Genomic DNA, 18,974 nt, shown 5'->3' with positions numbered 1-18,974 from the left:
TTATTATTAGTACTTTCAGCGTTTCTAGTAGTTGAATTCGCTACTGGCTGATTTCACAGCCATTTTAGCCATACGCAACATTTTCTTTCTTGGGTCTTCTTTCTTTGTTGACCGCCGCGTTTCACCACCATGAGTGTTGTCGTTGACTTTACCGGATTTTCTACCTAAACTCTTTGGGGTTTCCCTCAAACCAAAACTTTTAGCCAAGTGCCCCAAATGCAACAATTTGACATTGAAGAAGTTTCGCTCGGTGGACAAGTGCGTGGCATAAGCTCTGATGTGCGATGTGAATGCCTGGCTCGCTTTTGCCAAGGCATCCGAGTCCTCCAACAACCACCGTTCAACTTCCAAGTGCCATGTGGTTGCATGAACGTCCCAGTTCCCGACTTTGTTGTGCTTGTTTTTCTTTCCCAACGCATCCTTTTCGGCAAATGCTTGCTGCAATGCTTTTTCATAGTTGAGCAAACGAATGCCTCCCTTTCTCGGGTGTACAACTTTCAACTTTGCATCAATGTATCCTTCCTCGAGACCAGGAGTCAAGTAAAGAGTGGCAGTACCTTGGTTACCAACCCTGGCCGACCGCCCCACCCTGTGTAAATGGTCATCGACAGTGAAGGGAGCATCGAATTCGATAACGTTGGAAATGTTTGGCAAGTCTAAACCTCTCGATGCAACATCAGTACAAAACAAAACCTTGTGAGGGAACCGCGCGTCGTCCTTGACAAAGTTTTTCAAGATGTTGGTTCTCGTTTGTTGGGATAGTGACCCGTGAAGCTTGTAAATGAGAGTGTTTTCATGAATCAAAGGTGCAGTAATCTCGGCAATGTCAATGTCGTCTTCTTCATCCATGGCGTCCTCTTTGTCCACCAATATAGACGTTGATTTTCCGGTCTCGGCATCCTTTATCTTTTTAAACGTTTTGCCATCCCTGGTAAAGAGCTCAAAGTGATAGTTGACCGAGTCGGAACACGAAAAGAAGACCATGCTTCGAGAAGGGTGCCCTGGCTGGCTTTCGCCAATTTCCCTCGCGACATTGGTCAAGGAAGCGTTTAGGGAAACGAGTCTCAACTTTGGAGGCACAATGACCACATTCTGAACAAGCTGCTCGGGGGCAAATGACTCATGCTGGTTGGTTGCGCCATTGGTGTTGCTGCTCGATGGAGTTGCCAAAGCATTACCATCACCATCATAATTATCGTGATCATCAGAAAAGAGAACCGTGCCTTCAACTTCTCTATCCACGGCTATCATCTTTGGGTGGTCCAATATGATACTCCCAAGTTTTTCCACGTTGTTTTGCAAAGTTGCCGAGCAGAGAATGTTGATTCTTCGTGTGGGCAAGCCCTGCCATTTCTGTGTAGTCGAAGCAATATCCGATCTGTCGTCTATCAACTTGGTGATTTTGGTGATGGTCTCCTCGAATCCCAACTCGACCAACTTATCGCCCTCATCCAACACTAGGTACCGCAACTGCCCAATGTCCAAGGACTTTGTATTTTCCAAATGATCTGCTAAACGACCGGGTGTTGCCACTAGAATATTGATCCCTTTCCTGATCCTGGCCTTTTCGCTCTTCTTTTTCTCTCCACCAATCACAATTCCGGGAACAATGAAGGGGCAACACCGGTTTAAATTCTCCAACACGGAGTAGATCTGGTTCGCCAACTCCCTCGTTGGAGTCAAGATTATGGCAAAGACTCCGGAATCTCTCCCAATCCTGTGCTTCTCCTCGACCATTAGCTTGTGGAAAATCGGAAGCACAAATGCCATGGTTTTCCCTGACCCGGTTTGTGCCTTCACGAACAAGTCGTTCTGCGACGTGAGGAGCTCGGGCACTACGGATTTCTGGATCTGCGTGGGGTACTTGAACCTCAAGTGGTCAAGTAATTGAGCTGATAGCCTATCATTGAGACCGAGTCCCGCAAATGTACTGGCACCTTTCACGGGAGCATTTGATGCCGCATACGTTTTCTCTTGCTCCTCCTTCCCCTCTCCCGTCTCCTTTTTTGTCGTTCCAAGCTGTGATGAGACGACGTTATTTGTGAATAGTGAAGATACATGCGAGTCGTCTTTTTTGGCTCCGTGGGACCCCTTTTCTGCCACTTTTGGTCTCTTGTATGCACTCGAATCATTCTGCAGCAGCAGCAGCAGCATCAGCAGCAGCAGCTTTTTTGGCTTCTCTCTTTCGCTGTGGTTGAATTTCCGCTTTTGAGCCTTTTCAACGTCTATAGGTGTGCTATTGGGTCCTTTTGGCGTTGGCTTTGATTTCTCCTTGGTTCTCCCCAGTAACGCCAACTGTAACCTCCTTCGATCTTTCCACCTTCCACCGCTGACTCTGACACTCAAGTCGGATTTGGTGGTAATTGTGGCCGGATGAGATGCAACAGGTGTTGCAAAATTGAGCATCATATCATCATCATCATCATTATTATTATAACCATTATTGCTCATTTCAAAGTGGGTTTTTTCAACTCTCTGCCCAAGGTATACGTGGCTGCAGTTTTAGTAGTTCTTAAAAGGTGAAGCAGATCTCATCTCTTGTGTTTGGAGAAGGTTTTTTTTTTCCCTCAGTTTAAAAGCGCAAAAATGAAAGCGCAAATATCCATGCTTGAAAAAACGCAACAGACGTACTGAAGTCTTTTAAATACAGCCCAAGTAGAGAGCAAGAAGTCGGATGAAGTTGGAATTAGAGATAATGGTCGTCTTGATTAAAAGGTGAGTGGCAAGAGTACCTTTGGTTTCTTCTTTTTGGGGGATGTTTGACTCGTTTGGTGGCATTTTGATTGGAAATTCTCAACGTATCCCGTTTACAAAAGAATGACGCGCCAATTTTCATGGTCCTCCACCCATAAGATGTTTCAGGTGAAAGAGTCCTATGGTGATCAGCGAGCGGCAAAACTAGAGCCAACTCCATCCGGACCCAAACTTGCATGTTTATAATCATAAACTATTTTTTTTTTAACAACACAGCGTCCTTTCATGAGTTTCGGTAACCTTCTATCTTCCAGAGTCCCAGGTTCTCCCCCAAGACATAGCCAATTGACCTTTTTTGATAAAACTCCTTGTCCGCTACAAGATTATCAATTATGTCGTCTAAAAGTATAGCTTTGCCAACGTTGATCCCGTCTCCCAAGCCCGGGTGGGCAATGTTTACAACATGCAAGTGGAAATGATAGTAGCTTGGCTGGTAGTGCACAAAGATCCTGAGTTGATCGGGCTTTAACCCATATCGATGGAAGGTAACGTCCTTGATCTTGTTCTGGATATTCTTGAGATACTTCACATGATCGCCAGTTAGGTCTCTAACGGACGCTATATCAGTTCTGTTGACGATACAGCAAAGGTACAAGCTTGCAAGGTTGACACCGTCCCATTTCATATCGGGTAATAGCACAAACCCCGCTTGACTCTCGTCGTGGTAAATAACCGTCTCCAGCTCGGCGCCATGAAACAAGATGTTGTACACCCATTTCAATCTGTCTCCCTTCATTGCCTCAATGTGAGGAACGACAAACTGGCGATACATCTCTGGTGTTTCTCGAACGTAGTGTAGTTTCTGACTGTCATACTTGCGGATATGGGTTTCAGTCGCTGGATAAATCAAGATCAATTTGGCCGCGGGAAAGTCGTTCAAGTCCTGCTTCAAAGTCGCTTTGGCCCATGTGTAGACGTCGTTGGAATTGATTACTTTGGATTGCTCGACTATATGGGAAAGAAAGTTCCTCTCGCTGACCGCTTCTGTTTTCAAATCCGTCTTTTCTAAAATGACGATGGCTGCCTGGTTATCAACGGTGCCCAAAAAGGCAGCTGTCTTTGTTTGGGTGTCCACGTCTAGCGCGCGCTCAAGCTTGAAACTCTGCAATGCCGAGTCAAGGTTGGACATACTGGGCAACTGAGAGCAAATGTGACTGGGTTCCGGAGAAAGGAAGGATAGAAGGGGCGAAGGTGGTGGGTTGATTAACATGAGATGAAGTCCAGGTGGAAAAAAATAGAGTGTAGCATGTCCTTTTTGCAGGATCCGGGTAGACGCGCGAGGCTCCCCACGGCTGGCTCATACCATACCAATCAGAGAGCCTTTCGAAAACTACAACCACAACGACGGTTTTTTTAAGCAAAGTCCCAAATAAATATAGTATGGATATATATATATATATACGTGTGTACGTGTGTAGCTATGCTCTTCCATTCACGTTTCCAAAGACTCATTGTAGAAATACATATTTGGAGCCTTGCGAACCCAGCGAAAGTTTTGCAAATTGTACTCAATCTCCTTCCCAAAGTTGGCTCGCTCACCACAGGCCAACACCGCCATCGACCTAAAATGGTTTTCATCCGAGTATTGGACACGTGAAATGTGATTTTGCAACGCTTCATTTGTGTCTAATCCGGCAAAAGTCACGTCCAATAGGGAGTAGTCGGCTGCTGCAGATTTGGCGTCGGTGCCACTTTCGCTGCTTGCCGAGTCTTTCTTGACCTCTGCCTGTTCTACTTCAACTTCTTGTGCTTTGCTCGAAAATGTTGTTTGCACTGGTTGGCCTGAGCTGCTGCTGCTGCTGCTGGTCTGTTCAACTTGGCCCATTTCAACTTCTTTTTCCTCAACAACCACATTGATAACCACTTTTCCCTGCTGCACATAGGGCAACAACTTATCAAGAAGGTGCCTGTACCAATTAATTTGCTTCTCGGTTTCAACCAACCAATAGACTGTTAAAACAGGGTGAGGTGGTCTGCCCAAGTAATCCTTCCCAACCTCTTTTCTTTCAATGGTTTGAAGTAGGTCTAAAACAACTGGGAAAACAAATGAAGCACCACATGCTTGAGCGAAAAGCACCACAGAGTCAAATGTCAATAGCGGTTGAACTTTTGCACCGCTGGGGCCCCTGAATGCAGCTTTTAATATGACAATGTTGGGATCAATAATTTTCCTATAATCTGGGAGCTTCACTACTTGTTCTTCTTCTCGTTCTTCTTCTTCTTCGACTGGCTCCTTCTTCTTGTTCTTGTTCTTCTTGTACTCGGCAATCCATTTATTCCACTTCTGTCTGTAAATAGGAATGTAGTCTGCTTCAGTCTCAGTTCCCGCAATCTGTTTCTCCTTGAGCGCTTCAACTTTTTCGAAAAGCTTCTTGGTGAATCCTTCTTTCTTCCTTATTATGATCACCATCTTGCCCGACTCTGGCAAGCTGGCAATGAAAAACGGATGGTGCTGGAAAAAATCCACTTTTCTAACGTTGAAATAAATGTGCAGTCCGGCCTTCCAGTTGCCATACTTGAATTTGAGTAGCCCAGACCACGAGTTGGGGTTGAAGGAGTCGGAGATTTTGACAGGGATCGAGACTTTTAAGGTCTCATTGTCCAACAATTCAAACTCGGACCATCCTTTTGTTGGAGACTTTTTACCGTGCACAATGCCGTAAATTCTTCCAACAACCTTGTCCAAGACTAACAAGTGGACACCAACAACAACCATTGCTTTGGTTGTATCGTTGTGGAGAAACGCCATCAAGAGCATAATAAAAGACTGGGTACGGTGATGCAACATTGAAAGGTCGTACGACAATTTCCGAATGAACTTCATGTTGCCGATTGCCAAAAACACAAACGTCACGTATGCAGCAATTCCGTAAAAGTTTTTGGGGAACCTTGGGTGTAGCAGGCTGAACTGGGGCCTGGCCCAGTGGTAGCAGACAATAGCAACGTGGAACGTGATCACGGTAAACATCATAAACCCAAACCAAACGTGCAAAAAAGTCGTCCTGTCATAGTTCAAGCCGGTGATACCAGTGATGAAGTCCCCCTTTGTAATCAACAAGAACAAAGCGGGTATTTGGGCAACACCAATCCTGGCGCATCGTTTTGCAACCACAAATATTCTAGGGATATAGGTGATATCCTCTGTGTTTTGATAGCACAATCTCCCATTCAACAAGATGTAGAATAAAAACAAAACCAACACCGTGGGCTTGAAATAGTAGGTTTTCTTGTTGAAGCGAATTGACCATGAAGCATTAAACGAGTTCCATACATTTAGTAGGATAAAGTACGGCTTGAATCTGTTGGACTTGGTGTATCTCTTTTGCCTGAAGAATCGAGGTAACCAAAAGAAAACGATTCCGTTGACAAGGAACACAAGCAAACTGAATATACAACTAATCCATTGGTATTTCGTGTTCCTTTCACCTTCAACTATTCTTTGAAGGTCAATCGTTGACACTTCACTCATGCTTTAGACTAGTTATCTTCTTTCTTTTTTCACTTTTTATAGATTTTACAATTTTTAGATCAAACAAGGCGTGAACTGAATTTTCTTTGGGAACAGATTTACCGAATAACGGGCTGTCCGCGAATGAATGAATGAACCAAGTGAATAATTTTATGAATGAATAAATGATGAATGTTGTATTTAAATTGGTAATTGGAAATCGAAACAACTCATACTCATACTTCCTTTTCCCTCCCCTATTCTTCCCTTCCCCCCCCCCCCCCCCCCCTCGTCCCCGCCTTGTTCAACGCAGCCTCATCACTTTTTAATAGTAGTTGTACTTGGCCTTAACTTACTAATAAACTCTTCTCAAGAAGGGGAGCCCATTTGTTGATTTTTTTTTTCTTTTCCTTACGCCGAGAAAATCCGTACGTCATTTTAATTATATTGGTGGTTGACCAGACTGCAATTGATGGGATACCTCGGGGCGTGGAAAATAATAACGATCATAAGAATATTGATGTCCGATTCCAACCAATGATTATGCGCTTCTTCATTCGTCAACTCAATTGCCGTGTAGAATCTCTCAACGAAAAAACACCATCCTCAAAACAAGATCAATCTTACGTCTTGCAGCTACCGCTAAAGCAGAAACAAAAAAAACCGGAACCAGTGCAGAAACTTTCAAAGTAGAAGCTTTCTATTTTGGATAAGGTGAGTCCCGGCGGGAATAGCGACGAGAGCTTGGAAACAAGGAATAACGGAGCCTGATGCGCTTCCCTCCACTAGCATAAAGTGAAAAAAAAAAGTAAACTCAGCACACTATTACTCGTCGTCTCCGCATAGCCAACCCCAGGCCCATTTTCAATTGAAACTTAAACCTTGGGAGCCGTAATTGCCAAAATAAACAAGTAAAAAAAAAGCAAAACCCAGTTCAAGCTTCATCATCGACTTTGCTGGACCATGTTTGCTTGGTTGGTAGCGCAGTTGCGATAAAACCACCAATGATGTTGAGCCGTGGCCAAACTTTGCAAATTATATCTTTTGGAGCTCCATGAGAATGCCAATGAGGGGGGGGGGGGCGGAAGTTATGAACGTCGTCCTTCCAGTACACGATAAGAAAATAACGTTTTCCTTTTGGCAATGAGGACAAAGGAAAAGAAAAAAAGAAAACGAAAACGAAAAAATATACGAGGTGGGAAATGGCTGGGATGGTAATTCCCTTGGCGGAGTTACCCTTGGTCCACGCAATGCCACTCGCCAATGGACGAAAACGAAGATTATTCTTTGTTTCCCGCTCCCGCAAAGCGGGCTCTCGTGGCACCGCTTGGTTCGGCCACAAGAAGCAATTTTCTTCTTGTTTCCTTGGCTCTTTATCCTTTGTCTTCCAGAGCATGTTCTACGTGGGGGAAAACAGTGGCAGCGATCCTTCCCGCAAGCATCTCAACTGCACCCGGGCCAGCTTGCGAAGGGGCAGAAGTGGAAAACGGACGGCCTCCTTCTTGGGTTTGAGTTGGATCCCTTGTTGATGAAAATAATTCGGAAAATAGGTTTATCAGATCAATCAATCGCACAAAAGCCAATTTGGCCAGCAATCAAACAAAGATGTAGATTCATGTAAGATCCTGTCGCTAGTCAAGCGTCGTTTGCATTGTCTTTGTCTTCTACGTGTTAATCTGCCGCTACATGCAGCAAGTGGCGTGGCATCTGGCCGGTGGTTGTTTTTACCGGGTGTGTCGTGTGTGGGCTTTTTACGCCACCGAAAAAAATAGTCCTTGGGTTTTGAGGGTTGTAAAAAACGCCAGCTCAAAACCCAACTTTCAGCATACCATCAAGGGTTCGACACAATTGCGGTACGTTTTAATTTGCGCAGGATGATTAGGGAGCAAACCTTCTCCCCTGTCTATTCACGATTTGAATTCTAGCCTAAAATCTGTCGGTATGTGTGTGTGTGTGGGTGATTTTTCGTTTTTAAATTTTTGGCTGCACTTTCTGGCCAACACTCGGCATTTCCGATCGGAGTGCTCCTGACAATCCAAGAGTCCTTTTTGGCGGTCGGCGCCATTGGCTGGGCCGATGCGGCGTTGCAGGCTAGCTTCTTTGCTTTTCCGTGTATGGTGGTTCGTCTCTCAACGCTGTCCCTGTGGGTGGTGGAGGAAAGCTTGAAACAACACGATACCTCGACGCGACGCGTTGATTGGGAGAGGCTGCACCCGGAATCGCTCAAGGGAAAAAGGTTTCAAGCTGCACGAGAGGTAGACGGTCCTCAAGGATGGGCTGATCGACGGCTCAAAATGTTTGAATATGAGACAAGGTCTGGTTGCAAAGTTTAAACCAACGCGATGGCCATGGTTTTAGTTTAGAATTTGCGAGGGTGGGTTTAACGCAAATTCAATTCAGCTCTATTCAATTCAATTCAATTCAATTCAGTTCAATTCGACCCAACCCACCCCAACCCAACCCAACTCAACTGAACTCCATTAAATTTTTTATTCTTTTTTTTTTTTTTTTTTCTTTTCCACAGTGTTTACTATTGGTTCTTGTTAAGCGACTGAAGAGTGTTCTGGTCGCCGAAGGGTTAGCTCAAGAATTTAGAGTAATCACGGTTTTGTTGTTTTTATTTTTTTTTTTCATCAATTATTCAAAAGTTGCAAAATTATTTGGAAAGCCGACTCCCGACTCCCTATGCCAGTGTTTTCATTTTTGGTTTTTTTTTTGAAAGAACTTAAATCGCCGGTTTCCTGCTATATTCTGAAAAGTAAAAGGATGAATCTTGTATAATTGGAATTAGCCAAACCAGAGTGTCTGAGACGCGTCATGAGGTTGTCACTTTCAATCCCGCTCGTTTTGGCTGCTCGAGCTTGTGCTGACGATGGCGAGCACATTCAACCATTACCGGCAGCAAAAGAACATGCCCCAAATGAACCCCGTGATGTTTCCATCAACGGATTTGCCGATGGCATCTACGATCAATTGTTCGAGTGGGCAGACGTTGAACCTGGTAATGAGGTTGCCGAAATGGTTAAACGAGAAACCACAGAGGATCTCGATGCCGGCGAGACTGATGTGCCTTCGGAAGCGCCAATCACCGCTGCACCTACGACAACCACCGCTGACAACCCATACGCCACTTATCCTTCTGTTGCAAGAACCGCTTCCATCAACGGATTCGCCGACAGGATCTACGACCAGTTGCCAGAGTGTGCCAAGCCATGCATGTTCCAAAACACAGGAATCACACCATGTCCATACTGGGACACGGGATGTCTCTGCATCATGCCCCAGTTCCAAGGCTTAGTCGGACAATGTATCGCTGACAACTGTCGTGGCGAGGATGTGCTCGACGCTAGATCGTTGGCTACCTCTATATGTTCCAGTGCAGGAGTCTGGGATCCATACTGGATGCCACCAGCAAGCATCAGCTCATCATTAGAGTACGCTGCCACTGCTGTCTTCACTACTGAAGAACCTTCCTTTTCTGATGAAGAACTAGTTGAACCCGAAACATCTGAGGCACCAGAAGAGCCTGTAGAGAGTTCAACTGAGCCATTAATCACCACTGCACCTACGACCACCACCACTGACAACCCATACGCCACTTACCCTACTGTTGCAAGAACCGCTTCCATCAACGGCTTCGCCGACAGGATCTACGACCAGTTGCCAGAGTGTGCCAAGCCATGCATGTTCCAAAACACAGGAATCACACCATGTCCATACTGGGACACGGGATGTCTTTGTATCATGCCCCAGTTCCAAGGCTTAGTCGGACAATGTATCGCTGACAACTGTCGCGGTGAAGATGTGCTCGACGCTAGATCGTTGGCTACCTCTATATGTTCCAGTGCAGGAGTTTGGGATCCATACTGGATGCCACCAGCAAGCATCAGCTCATCATTAGAGTACGCTGCCACTGCTGTCTTCACTACTGAAGAACCTTCCTCTTCTTCTGATGAAGAACTGGTTGAACCAGAAACAACTGAGACACCAGAAGAGCCTGTAGAGAGTTCAACTGAGCCATTAATCACCACTGCACCTACGACCACCACCACTGACAACCCATACGCCACTTACCCTACTGTTGCAAGAACCGCTTCCATCAACGGCTTCGCCGACAGGATCTACGACCAGTTGCCAGAGTGTGCCAAGCCATGCATGTTCCAAAACACAGGAATCACACCATGTCCATACTGGGACACGGGATGTCTTTGTATCATGCCCCAGTTCCAAGGCTTAGTCGGACAATGTATCGCTGACAACTGTCGTGGCGAGGATGTGCTCGACGCTAGATCGTTGGCTACCTCTATATGTTCCAGTGCAGGAGTTTGGGATCCATACTGGATGCCACCAGCAAGCATCAGCTCATCATTAGAGTACGCTGCCACTGCTGTCTTCACTACTGAAGAACCTTCCTCTTCTTCTGATGAAGAACTGGTTGAACCCGAAACATCTGAGGCACCAGAAGAGCCTGTAGAAAGTTCAACTGAGCCATTGATCACCACTGCACCTACGACCACCACCACTGACAACCCATACGCCACTTACCCTACTGTTGCCAGAACCGCTTCCATCAACGGCTTCGCCGACAGGATCTACGACCAGTTGCCAGAGTGTGCCAAGCCATGCATGTTCCAAAACACGGGAATCACACCATGTCCATACTGGGACACGGGATGTCTCTGCATCATGCCCCAGTTCCAAGGCTTAGTCGGACAATGTATCGCTGACAACTGTCGCGGTGAAGATGTGCTCGACGCTAGATCGTTGGCTACCTCTATATGTTCCAGTGCAGGAGTCTGGGATCCATACTGGATGCCACCAGCAAGCATCAGCTCATCATTAGAGTACGCTGCCACTGCTGTCTTCACTACTGAAGAACCTTCCTCTTCTTCTGATGAAGAACTGGTTGAACCAGAAACAACTGAGACACCAGAAGAGCCTGTAGAGAGTTCAACTGAGCCATTAATCACCACTGCACCTACGACCACCACCACTGACAACCCATACGCCACTTACCCTACTGTTGCAAGAACCGCTTCCATCAACGGCTTCGCCGACAGGATCTACGACCAGTTGCCAGAGTGTGCCAAGCCATGCATGTTCCAAAACACGGGAATCACACCATGTCCATACTGGGACACGGGATGTCTTTGTATCATGCCCCAGTTCCAAGGCTTAGTCGGACAATGTATCGCTGACAACTGTCGCGGTGAAGATGTGCTCGACGCTAGATCGTTGGCTACCTCTATATGTTCCAGTGCAGGAGTTTGGGATCCATACTGGATGCCACCAGCAAGCATCAGCTCATCATTAGAGTACGCTGCCACTGCTGTCTTCACTACTGAAGAACCTTCCTCTTCTTCTGATGAAGAACTGGTTGAACCAGAAACAACTGAGACACCAGAAGAGCCTGTAGAGAGTTCAACTGAGCCATTAATCACCACTGCACCTACGACCACCACCACTGACAACCCATACGCCACTTACCCTACTGTTGCCAGAACCGCTTCCATCAACGGCTTCGCCGACAGGATCTACGACCAGTTGCCAGAGTGTGCCAAGCCATGCATGTTCCAAAACACGGGAATCACACCATGTCCATACTGGGACACGGGATGTCTCTGCATCATGCCCCAGTTCCAAGGCTTAGTCGGACAATGTATCGCTGACAACTGTCGCGGTGAAGATGTGCTCGACGCTAGATCGTTGGCTACCTCTATATGTTCCAGTGCAGGAGTTTGGGATCCATACTGGATGCCACCAGCAAGCATCAGCTCATCATTAGAGTACGCTGCCACTGCTGTCTTCACTACTGAAGAACCTTCCTTTTCTGATGAAGAACTAGTTGAACCCGAAACATCTGAGGCACCAGAAGAGCCTGTAGAGAGTTCAACTGAGCCATTAATCACCACTGCACCTACGACCACCACCACTGACAACCCATACGCCACTTACCCTACTGTTGCAAGAACCGCTTCCATCAACGGCTTCGCCGACAGGATCTACGACCAGTTGCCAGAGTGTGCCAAGCCATGCATGTTCCAAAACACAGGAATCACACCATGTCCATACTGGGACACGGGATGTCTTTGTATCATGCCCCAGTTCCAAGGCTTAGTCGGACAATGTATCGCTGACAACTGTCGTGGCGAGGATGTGCTCGACGCTAGATCGTTGGCTACCTCTATATGTTCCAGTGCAGGAGTTTGGGATCCATACTGGATGCCACCAGCAAGCATCAGCTCATCATTAGAGTACGCTGCCACTGCTGTCTTCACTACTGAAGAACCTTCCTCTTCTTCTGATGAAGAACTGGTTGAACCCGAAACATCTGAGGCACCAGAAGAGCCTGTAGAAAGTTCAACTGAGCCATTGATCACCACTGCACCTACGACCACCACCACTGACAACCCATACGCCACTTACCCTACTGTTGCCAGAACCGCTTCCATCAACGGCTTCGCCGACAGGATCTACGACCAGTTGCCAGAGTGTGCCAAGCCATGCATGTTCCAAAACACGGGAATCACACCATGTCCATACTGGGACACGGGATGTCTCTGCATCATGCCCCAGTTCCAAGGCTTAGTCGGACAATGTATCGCTGACAACTGTCGCGGTGAAGATGTGCTCGACGCTAGATCGTTGGCTACCTCTATATGTTCCAGTGCAGGAGTTTGGGATCCATACTGGATGCCACCAGCAAGCATCAGCTCATCATTAGAGTACGCTGCCACTGCTGTGTTCACCACCGAAGCTGAGGTGACTCCGTCATCAGATGCGGCAGAGAGTGCTGTTGAAACGGAATTCTCTATTCCGACAGGAACTGTTGACCCAGTCGAAGAATTTAGACTCGTTGGTGTTTTGGGTGGTATGGTGACCTCCTTCATCACCGATGGTTTCCGTATACAGCTAGGTAATGGAACTGAGCTTAGTTTTACCATTGAAGACGGCTATCTCAAAATATCTGAAACCGAATACGTGGAAGTAGGACCCAATGGTGCACTTTTGATCTCGACAAGAGAGTTTGCTACAAGAGGATGGGGCATGGACGAAAACAGATTAACTTACACTCCTGAAGCTGTTCTTGTTAAGCGTGAAGATGAGGCATCATTTAATGCCTGCCCTGCTGATGAAAATTTTGATTTGTTCGTTGGTGAAGGCACTGGATGTATGCCAGTTGAAGTGTTTGCTGAAAACATTGTTGACGAAACTGCTGAATCTAGTGCATCCGCACCTGCAGAGGAGACAGAGGAACCCGAGTCCCAAACTGTTGAATCTACAAGTAATACCGATGAGAGCAATTCAACAGACGTAACCACACCAGCATCCGAATCAACTGAGACACCAGAAGAGCCTGTAGAGAGTTCAACTGAGCCATTAATCACCACTGCACCTACGACCACCACCACTGACAACCCATACGCCACTTACCCTACTGTTGCCAGAACCGCTTCCATCAACGGATTCGCCGACAGGATCTACGACCAGTTGCCAGAGTGTGCCAAGCCATGCATGTTCCAAGACACGGGAATCACACCATGTCCATACTGGGACACGGGATGTCTCTGCATCATGCCCCAGTTCCAAGGCTTAGTCGGACAATGTATCGCTGACAACTGTCGCGGCGAGGATGTGCTCGACGCTAGATCGTTGGCTACCTCTATATGTTCCAGTGCAGGGGTCTGGGATCCATACTGGATGCCACCAGCAAGCATCAGTTCGTCATTAGAAGCAGCCGCTGCGACTGCCGTTTCTGCCGAGCCAACTGATGATGGAAGCTTAACAAGCGTCGAAGCCCCATCCAACTCGGCCACTGATTCTGTCAATACTGAGGCAACTGGAGAAGCTAGTAGTGATTCTCAGAACACCGACACTGAACCAAATCAAGGATCATCATCCACTACCGAAGAAGACACTTTGATCACTTCGGCACCAGCAACCAGCACTGACAACCCATACGCCACTTACCCTACTGTTGCCAGAACCGCTTCCATCAACGGATTCGCCGACAGGATCTACGACCAGTTGCCAGAGTGTGCCAAGCCATGCATGTTCCAAGACACGGGAATCACACCATGTCCATACTGGGACACGGGATGTCTCTGCATCATGCCCCAGTTCCAAGGCTTAGTCGGACAATGTATCGCTGACAACTGTCGCGGCGAGGATGTGCTCGACGCTAGATCGTTGGCTACCTCTATATGTTCCAGTGCAGGAGTTTGGGATCCATACTGGATGCCACCAGCAAGCATCAGTTCGTCATTAGAAGCAGCCGCTGCGACTGCCGTTTCTGCCGAGCCAACTGATGATGGAAGCTTAACAAGCGTCGAAGCCCCATCCAACTCGGCCACTGATTCTGTCAATACTGAGGCAACTGGAGAAGCTAGTAGTGATTCTCAGAACACCGACACTGAACCAAATCAAGGATCATCATCCACTACCGAAGAAGACACTTTGATAACTTCGGCACCAGCAACCAGCACTGACAACCCATACGCCACTTACCCTACTGTTGCCAGAACCGCTTCCATCAACGGATTCGCCGACAGGATCTACGACCAGTTGCCAGAGTGTGCCAAGCCATGCATGTTCCAAGACACGGGAATCACACCATGTCCATACTGGGACACGGGATGTCTCTGCATCATGCCCCAGTTCCAAGGCTTAGTCGGACAATGTATCGCTGACAACTGTCGCGGTGAAGATGTGCTCGACGCTAGATCGTTGGCTACCTCTATATGTTCCAGTGCAGGAGTTTGGGATCCATACTGGATGCCACCAGCAAGCATCAGTTCGTCATTAGAAGCAGCCGCTGCGACTGCCGTTTCTGCCGAGCCAACTGATGATGGAAGCTTAACAAGCGTCGAAGCCCCATCCAACTCGGCCACTGATTCTGTCAATACTGAGGCAACTGGAGAAGCTAGTAGTGATTCTCAGAACACCGACACTGAACCAAATCAAGGATCATCATCCACTACCGAAGAAGACACTTTGATAACTTCGGCACCAGCAACCAGCACTGACAACCCATACGCCACTTACCCTACTGTTGCCAGAACCGCTTCCATCAACGGATTCGCCGACAGGATCTACGACCAGTTGCCAGAGTGTGCCAAGCCATGCATGTTCCAAGACACGGGAATCACACCATGTCCATACTGGGACACGGGATGTCTCTGCATCATGCCCCAGTTCCAAGGCTTAGTCGGACAATGTATCGCTGACAACTGTCGTGGCGAGGATGTGCTCGACGCTAGATCGTTGGCTACCTCTATATGTTCCAGTGCAGGAGTTTGGGATCCATACTGGATGCCACCAGCAAGCATCAGCTCATCATTAGAAGCAGCCGCCGGAACTGCAGGCGTTGAAGTTAGTACAACCGATAGCGATAGCGGTTCCAGTGTTCAATCTGAATTCCCATCAAGCTCAAGTGTAGACTCACTGGTGCCTGAACCTACTGATTCACCATCAACTGGAGGTATCTTTACCGTGTTGGTCAATTTCAACGGTGCAGTCACTAGCTTTGAAGGCAATGGTACTCACATCAAACTTTTCGATGGAGTTGAAGCTGAGTTTAGAATTGAAGATGGTTTGCTCTTCGTTTTGGGCCAAGGTTACATTCACATTGGAGCACAGGGCAAACTTGTTATTGGTGAAAGAGAAGATGCTACCCCAGGCTGGAACCTTGACCTTCTCAGCTTGACATTCACTCCGGAAGTTGACTCTATAAACAAACGTGAAGATGTTGAATTTTATGCATGTCCTGCAGAAGTCGGTTGGGACGTCAGTATTGAAGATGGTGAAGGGTGTATATTGCTCGAGTTCGCCGTGGCTTCTACTCCTGAACCAATTACCTCGTCTAGTGAACTAGGTGCAACATCTGAGGCTAGCGATTCTTCGATTAGTACCAGTGGTCCTGGTCCACAAACTCAAGTTGATGGGTCATCGCAACAACCAGCAACACCATCTGAGACTAGTGAATCCACCACGACCATTGCAGCAGGAGCAACAACAACCACGTCCCAGACGGTGGTAACTACTGATGCCGCGGGACAAGTGTCGACATACACGACAACGTTTGCGGTAACTATAACCAGTCAGGTTTGTGATCAAGCATGTGCAAGTTCAGTTCAAGCCGGGGCAAGCTCCATACAATCTAGTGCAGCAGCGGCTCAATCAACCGTCACCGTGGAAATTGAACACATCATTACTGTAGTTGTCTCATGTGAGTCAGCAATACTGTCATTGGAATCGGTTAAAGCAAGTGCAGAGCAAGTAACACAAACGGTTGTGGTTCAAAGCTGTGAAAGTGCCATTAGTTCGATAAGTCTGGTTGCTGCTGGCGCACAGAGTAGCTTACAGGAATTGGTCAAGAGTGAAGAATCATTGGCTTCGGTACAAACTTCTGCTGCGGCAGTTCAACAAAGTGCAGCACAAGCACAAGTTAGTGCTGCTGAAGCTGCTGGTACGTCTAGTGAACCTATTGCCCAGGCTCAAGCTGCTGTAACTCATGCATCTTTAGCTAGTGCTTCTGCTGCCGAGGCAGCTCAAGCTGTTTCACAAGTTAAAGAGACACTTGCCGACTTGGGCATAACTTTGTCGACTACTACTGTACATCAGACTGTCTATGTTACCGAAGAAGGAAGCCCAGTTCAAACTGCTGGAGCGGGAGAAGAAGGCTCAGTTCAAGGTCAAGTACAGGGTCAAGTACAAGGTCAAACTGTTGCTGGGGAAGCTGGAAGTTCCACTTTGTCGACCAGCGCAATTGCAGGAACTACAAATGCTGTAGGAGGAGACGAAGTTCCAGACGTGGCGTTAGCCAATGCTGGTGATCACCAGTTCAAGATTTTCAAGAGAATGCTTGTATCATTATTGGCTATTACTGGAGCAATGATAATCTAGATGATGGATACCCTGCTATTTTAAAGCTGCTTTATTGTTTTTGTTTTATTTTTGCCTTTGCCTATTTTTGTATTCTTTTAATGATGATGACGAAGAGAAGGAGGAGGAAGAGAAGGAGGAGGAAAAGAAGGAGGAGAGATTTATCAATCTCAAGTTTCGGTTTCAAATGTGAAATAATCATTTATCAACAGTTTTGTTTTTCACAGAGTTTTTTGCACATAAAATGTTTTCCAAGATTTAGAGTGTAATTTGCAATACAAAAAATTGAGCTCATAATTTTTCGGTTTAGATTTACATAGTTAATTGAATAGTTTTTTTTTTTTTTCATAGTTGGAAAGTACCCTGTTGTTATATTGAAGATGAGTTGTAGGAGGGTCTGGGAATATCCCTCGATGGCATTCTGAAGATGTGGCGGAGGGGGGGGGGGGTCGAGGGTTTCTTTTTCTGATGGGGAATGTGAAGGCTTCCTTTTGCAGCTGAAAGGTTGCCCACTTTGGTGGAGAACCTAGTGATGGCCATTTTGGTCGAAATTCGATGTAATTCGGGACAAAACTACGGACAAAGTTACGAGAGGAGAGAGTTCCGAGAGGATTGTGTCAACAGATCGACAGCAGAATGAAAACGAAGGCAATTGGGCAATTGGGTATTTGCACGTTTGAGCATCTGAGCCCTTTTTGGGTTGTGGTTCTCTCGGTAGACGCTATAAGCCATCCGAAGCCAAGAAATGGACAAATGAGGAGAACCAAGTTGGCTCAAGATGGCTCAGCTCGGGTCAAATTAGCGTAATTTAGGGGGGGGGGGTCTTTTTTTTGGTGCACAAGATTAATTTGAGAAGCAGGAAAGATCAGCGATGAGAGGAGCTTTGTATTGCTCGAAGAGAGAAAAGAATAAAACGTGAGTCTTTCCTAATTGGAATGGATTGGTACCCTTTTCAAGTTGAAAAAGAGTCGTTGGCTCGTATTGTTTTCGATTGTCTCCGCTTGTTTTTTTCTTTTTGTTGGTTTTCGCAGCAAGGCCACCTTTGGTACATGCCGCACTGTGGTTGTTCGTGCTGTTGTTCCTGCTATTGCTGCGAAACTGTATGCTATTAATAGACTCCCGAGGAGGAAAACACGAGCGAAGCCCCGGGGGGTTGGAGATACAACCAGCCTTGATTAGTAGCATGGGAGGTGGCGACAATGCTGTGTTTCCTTGATACACTCATTCATTCGGGATCGACACACACAGATTGAGAATTTGACTGTTGTTGTTGTTGTTGTTGCTGGTGCTGACGTATTTGCTTCTATATTAGTTGTACTGGGCTCAAACGCTTCTGGTGCTTGGCTCGTAAAAACGCACAATTTTTACCTGGTGGTTTGACAACTGACAGCTGGCAACAACACCGAGCAAGGGGGTCAATGCCCTGGGGTAACAAGAGGCGAAAATACACCTCCATTCTTTTCCAACCAAGTCTGGGAAGTTCTTGAATCCTTTCGATTGCTCACTCTACTACCCACATGAGTTTGATTGAGGTTTGGTTTGTTCTTTTATTAATATTGTTATTATTTTTTTGGCACAAGAGAGCATGGCTCTCGTTGGCTGCGGGTTGGTTGGTTTATATCATACTTATTAAACCCTAGGACCGAGGTAAACCGAGGTCCTAGGGTTCAACGACGCGTTCGTATGAACCACCCTCTTTGCGTAGAGCAACAGAGAACGTTGCCATGTGTATGGGAAAGTAAGGAGAACCCGTAAGTAGCAACTGAGCAGCAACAAACTCGTTACAGCTTGACGGCCGGCTTCCCCCCTCTCTCTTCCCCCCCTCCCCTCTTGCCCTGCGTTCGCGACAAAACTCTTCTTGCTAACGGAAGATTGAAGACTGAAACCT

The 18,974-nt window shown here is 46.8% G+C and overlaps 4 protein-coding genes across 4 annotated transcripts; 1 reads left to right on the top strand and 3 right to left on the bottom strand. All coding sequences in view use genetic code 12, as the record gives it.

Annotated features, from left to right (window-relative positions):
- Positions 1 to 24: 24 nt before the first annotated feature.
- On the bottom strand, positions 25 to 2,451 carry LODBEIA_P57730 (uncharacterized protein; the record flags this gene model as incomplete). Its single annotated transcript, XM_066976142.1, has 1 exon — positions 25 to 2,451. One exon carries the CDS (start codon positions 2,449 to 2,451, stop codon positions 25 to 27), a length of 2,427 nt encoding a protein of 808 aa, XP_066832711.1.
- Positions 2,452 to 2,977: 526 nt separating this feature from the next.
- LODBEIA_P57720 (uncharacterized protein) lies at positions 2,978 to 3,964 on the bottom strand (the record flags this gene model as incomplete). Its single annotated transcript, XM_066976141.1, has 1 exon — positions 2,978 to 3,964. One exon carries the CDS (start codon positions 3,962 to 3,964, stop codon positions 2,978 to 2,980), a length of 987 nt encoding a protein of 328 aa, XP_066832710.1.
- Positions 3,965 to 4,186: 222 nt separating this feature from the next.
- Positions 4,187 to 6,223, bottom strand: LODBEIA_P57710 (uncharacterized protein; the record flags this gene model as incomplete). Its single annotated transcript, XM_066976140.1, has 1 exon — positions 4,187 to 6,223. The coding sequence occupies one exon, from the start codon at positions 6,221 to 6,223 to the stop codon at positions 4,187 to 4,189; it is 2,037 nt and encodes a 678-aa protein (XP_066832709.1).
- Positions 6,224 to 9,019: 2,796 nt separating this feature from the next.
- LODBEIA_P57700 (uncharacterized protein) lies at positions 9,020 to 17,107 on the top strand (the record flags this gene model as incomplete). The annotated part of the gene is made up of 1 exon (XM_066976139.1): positions 9,020 to 17,107. The coding sequence occupies one exon, from the start codon at positions 9,020 to 9,022 to the stop codon at positions 17,105 to 17,107; it is 8,088 nt and encodes a 2,695-aa protein (XP_066832708.1).
- Positions 17,108 to 18,974: the final 1,867 nt, after the last annotated feature.

The sequence above is a fragment of the Lodderomyces beijingensis genome (assembly GCF_963989305.1).
Source record: "Lodderomyces beijingensis strain CBS 14171 genome assembly, chromosome: 8".
Taxonomy (NCBI): Eukaryota; Fungi; Ascomycota; class Pichiomycetes; order Serinales; family Debaryomycetaceae; genus Lodderomyces; species Lodderomyces beijingensis.
The sequence above is the reverse complement of the archived record's forward strand: the minus strand, read 5'-3'. Positions and strand labels throughout refer to the sequence as shown.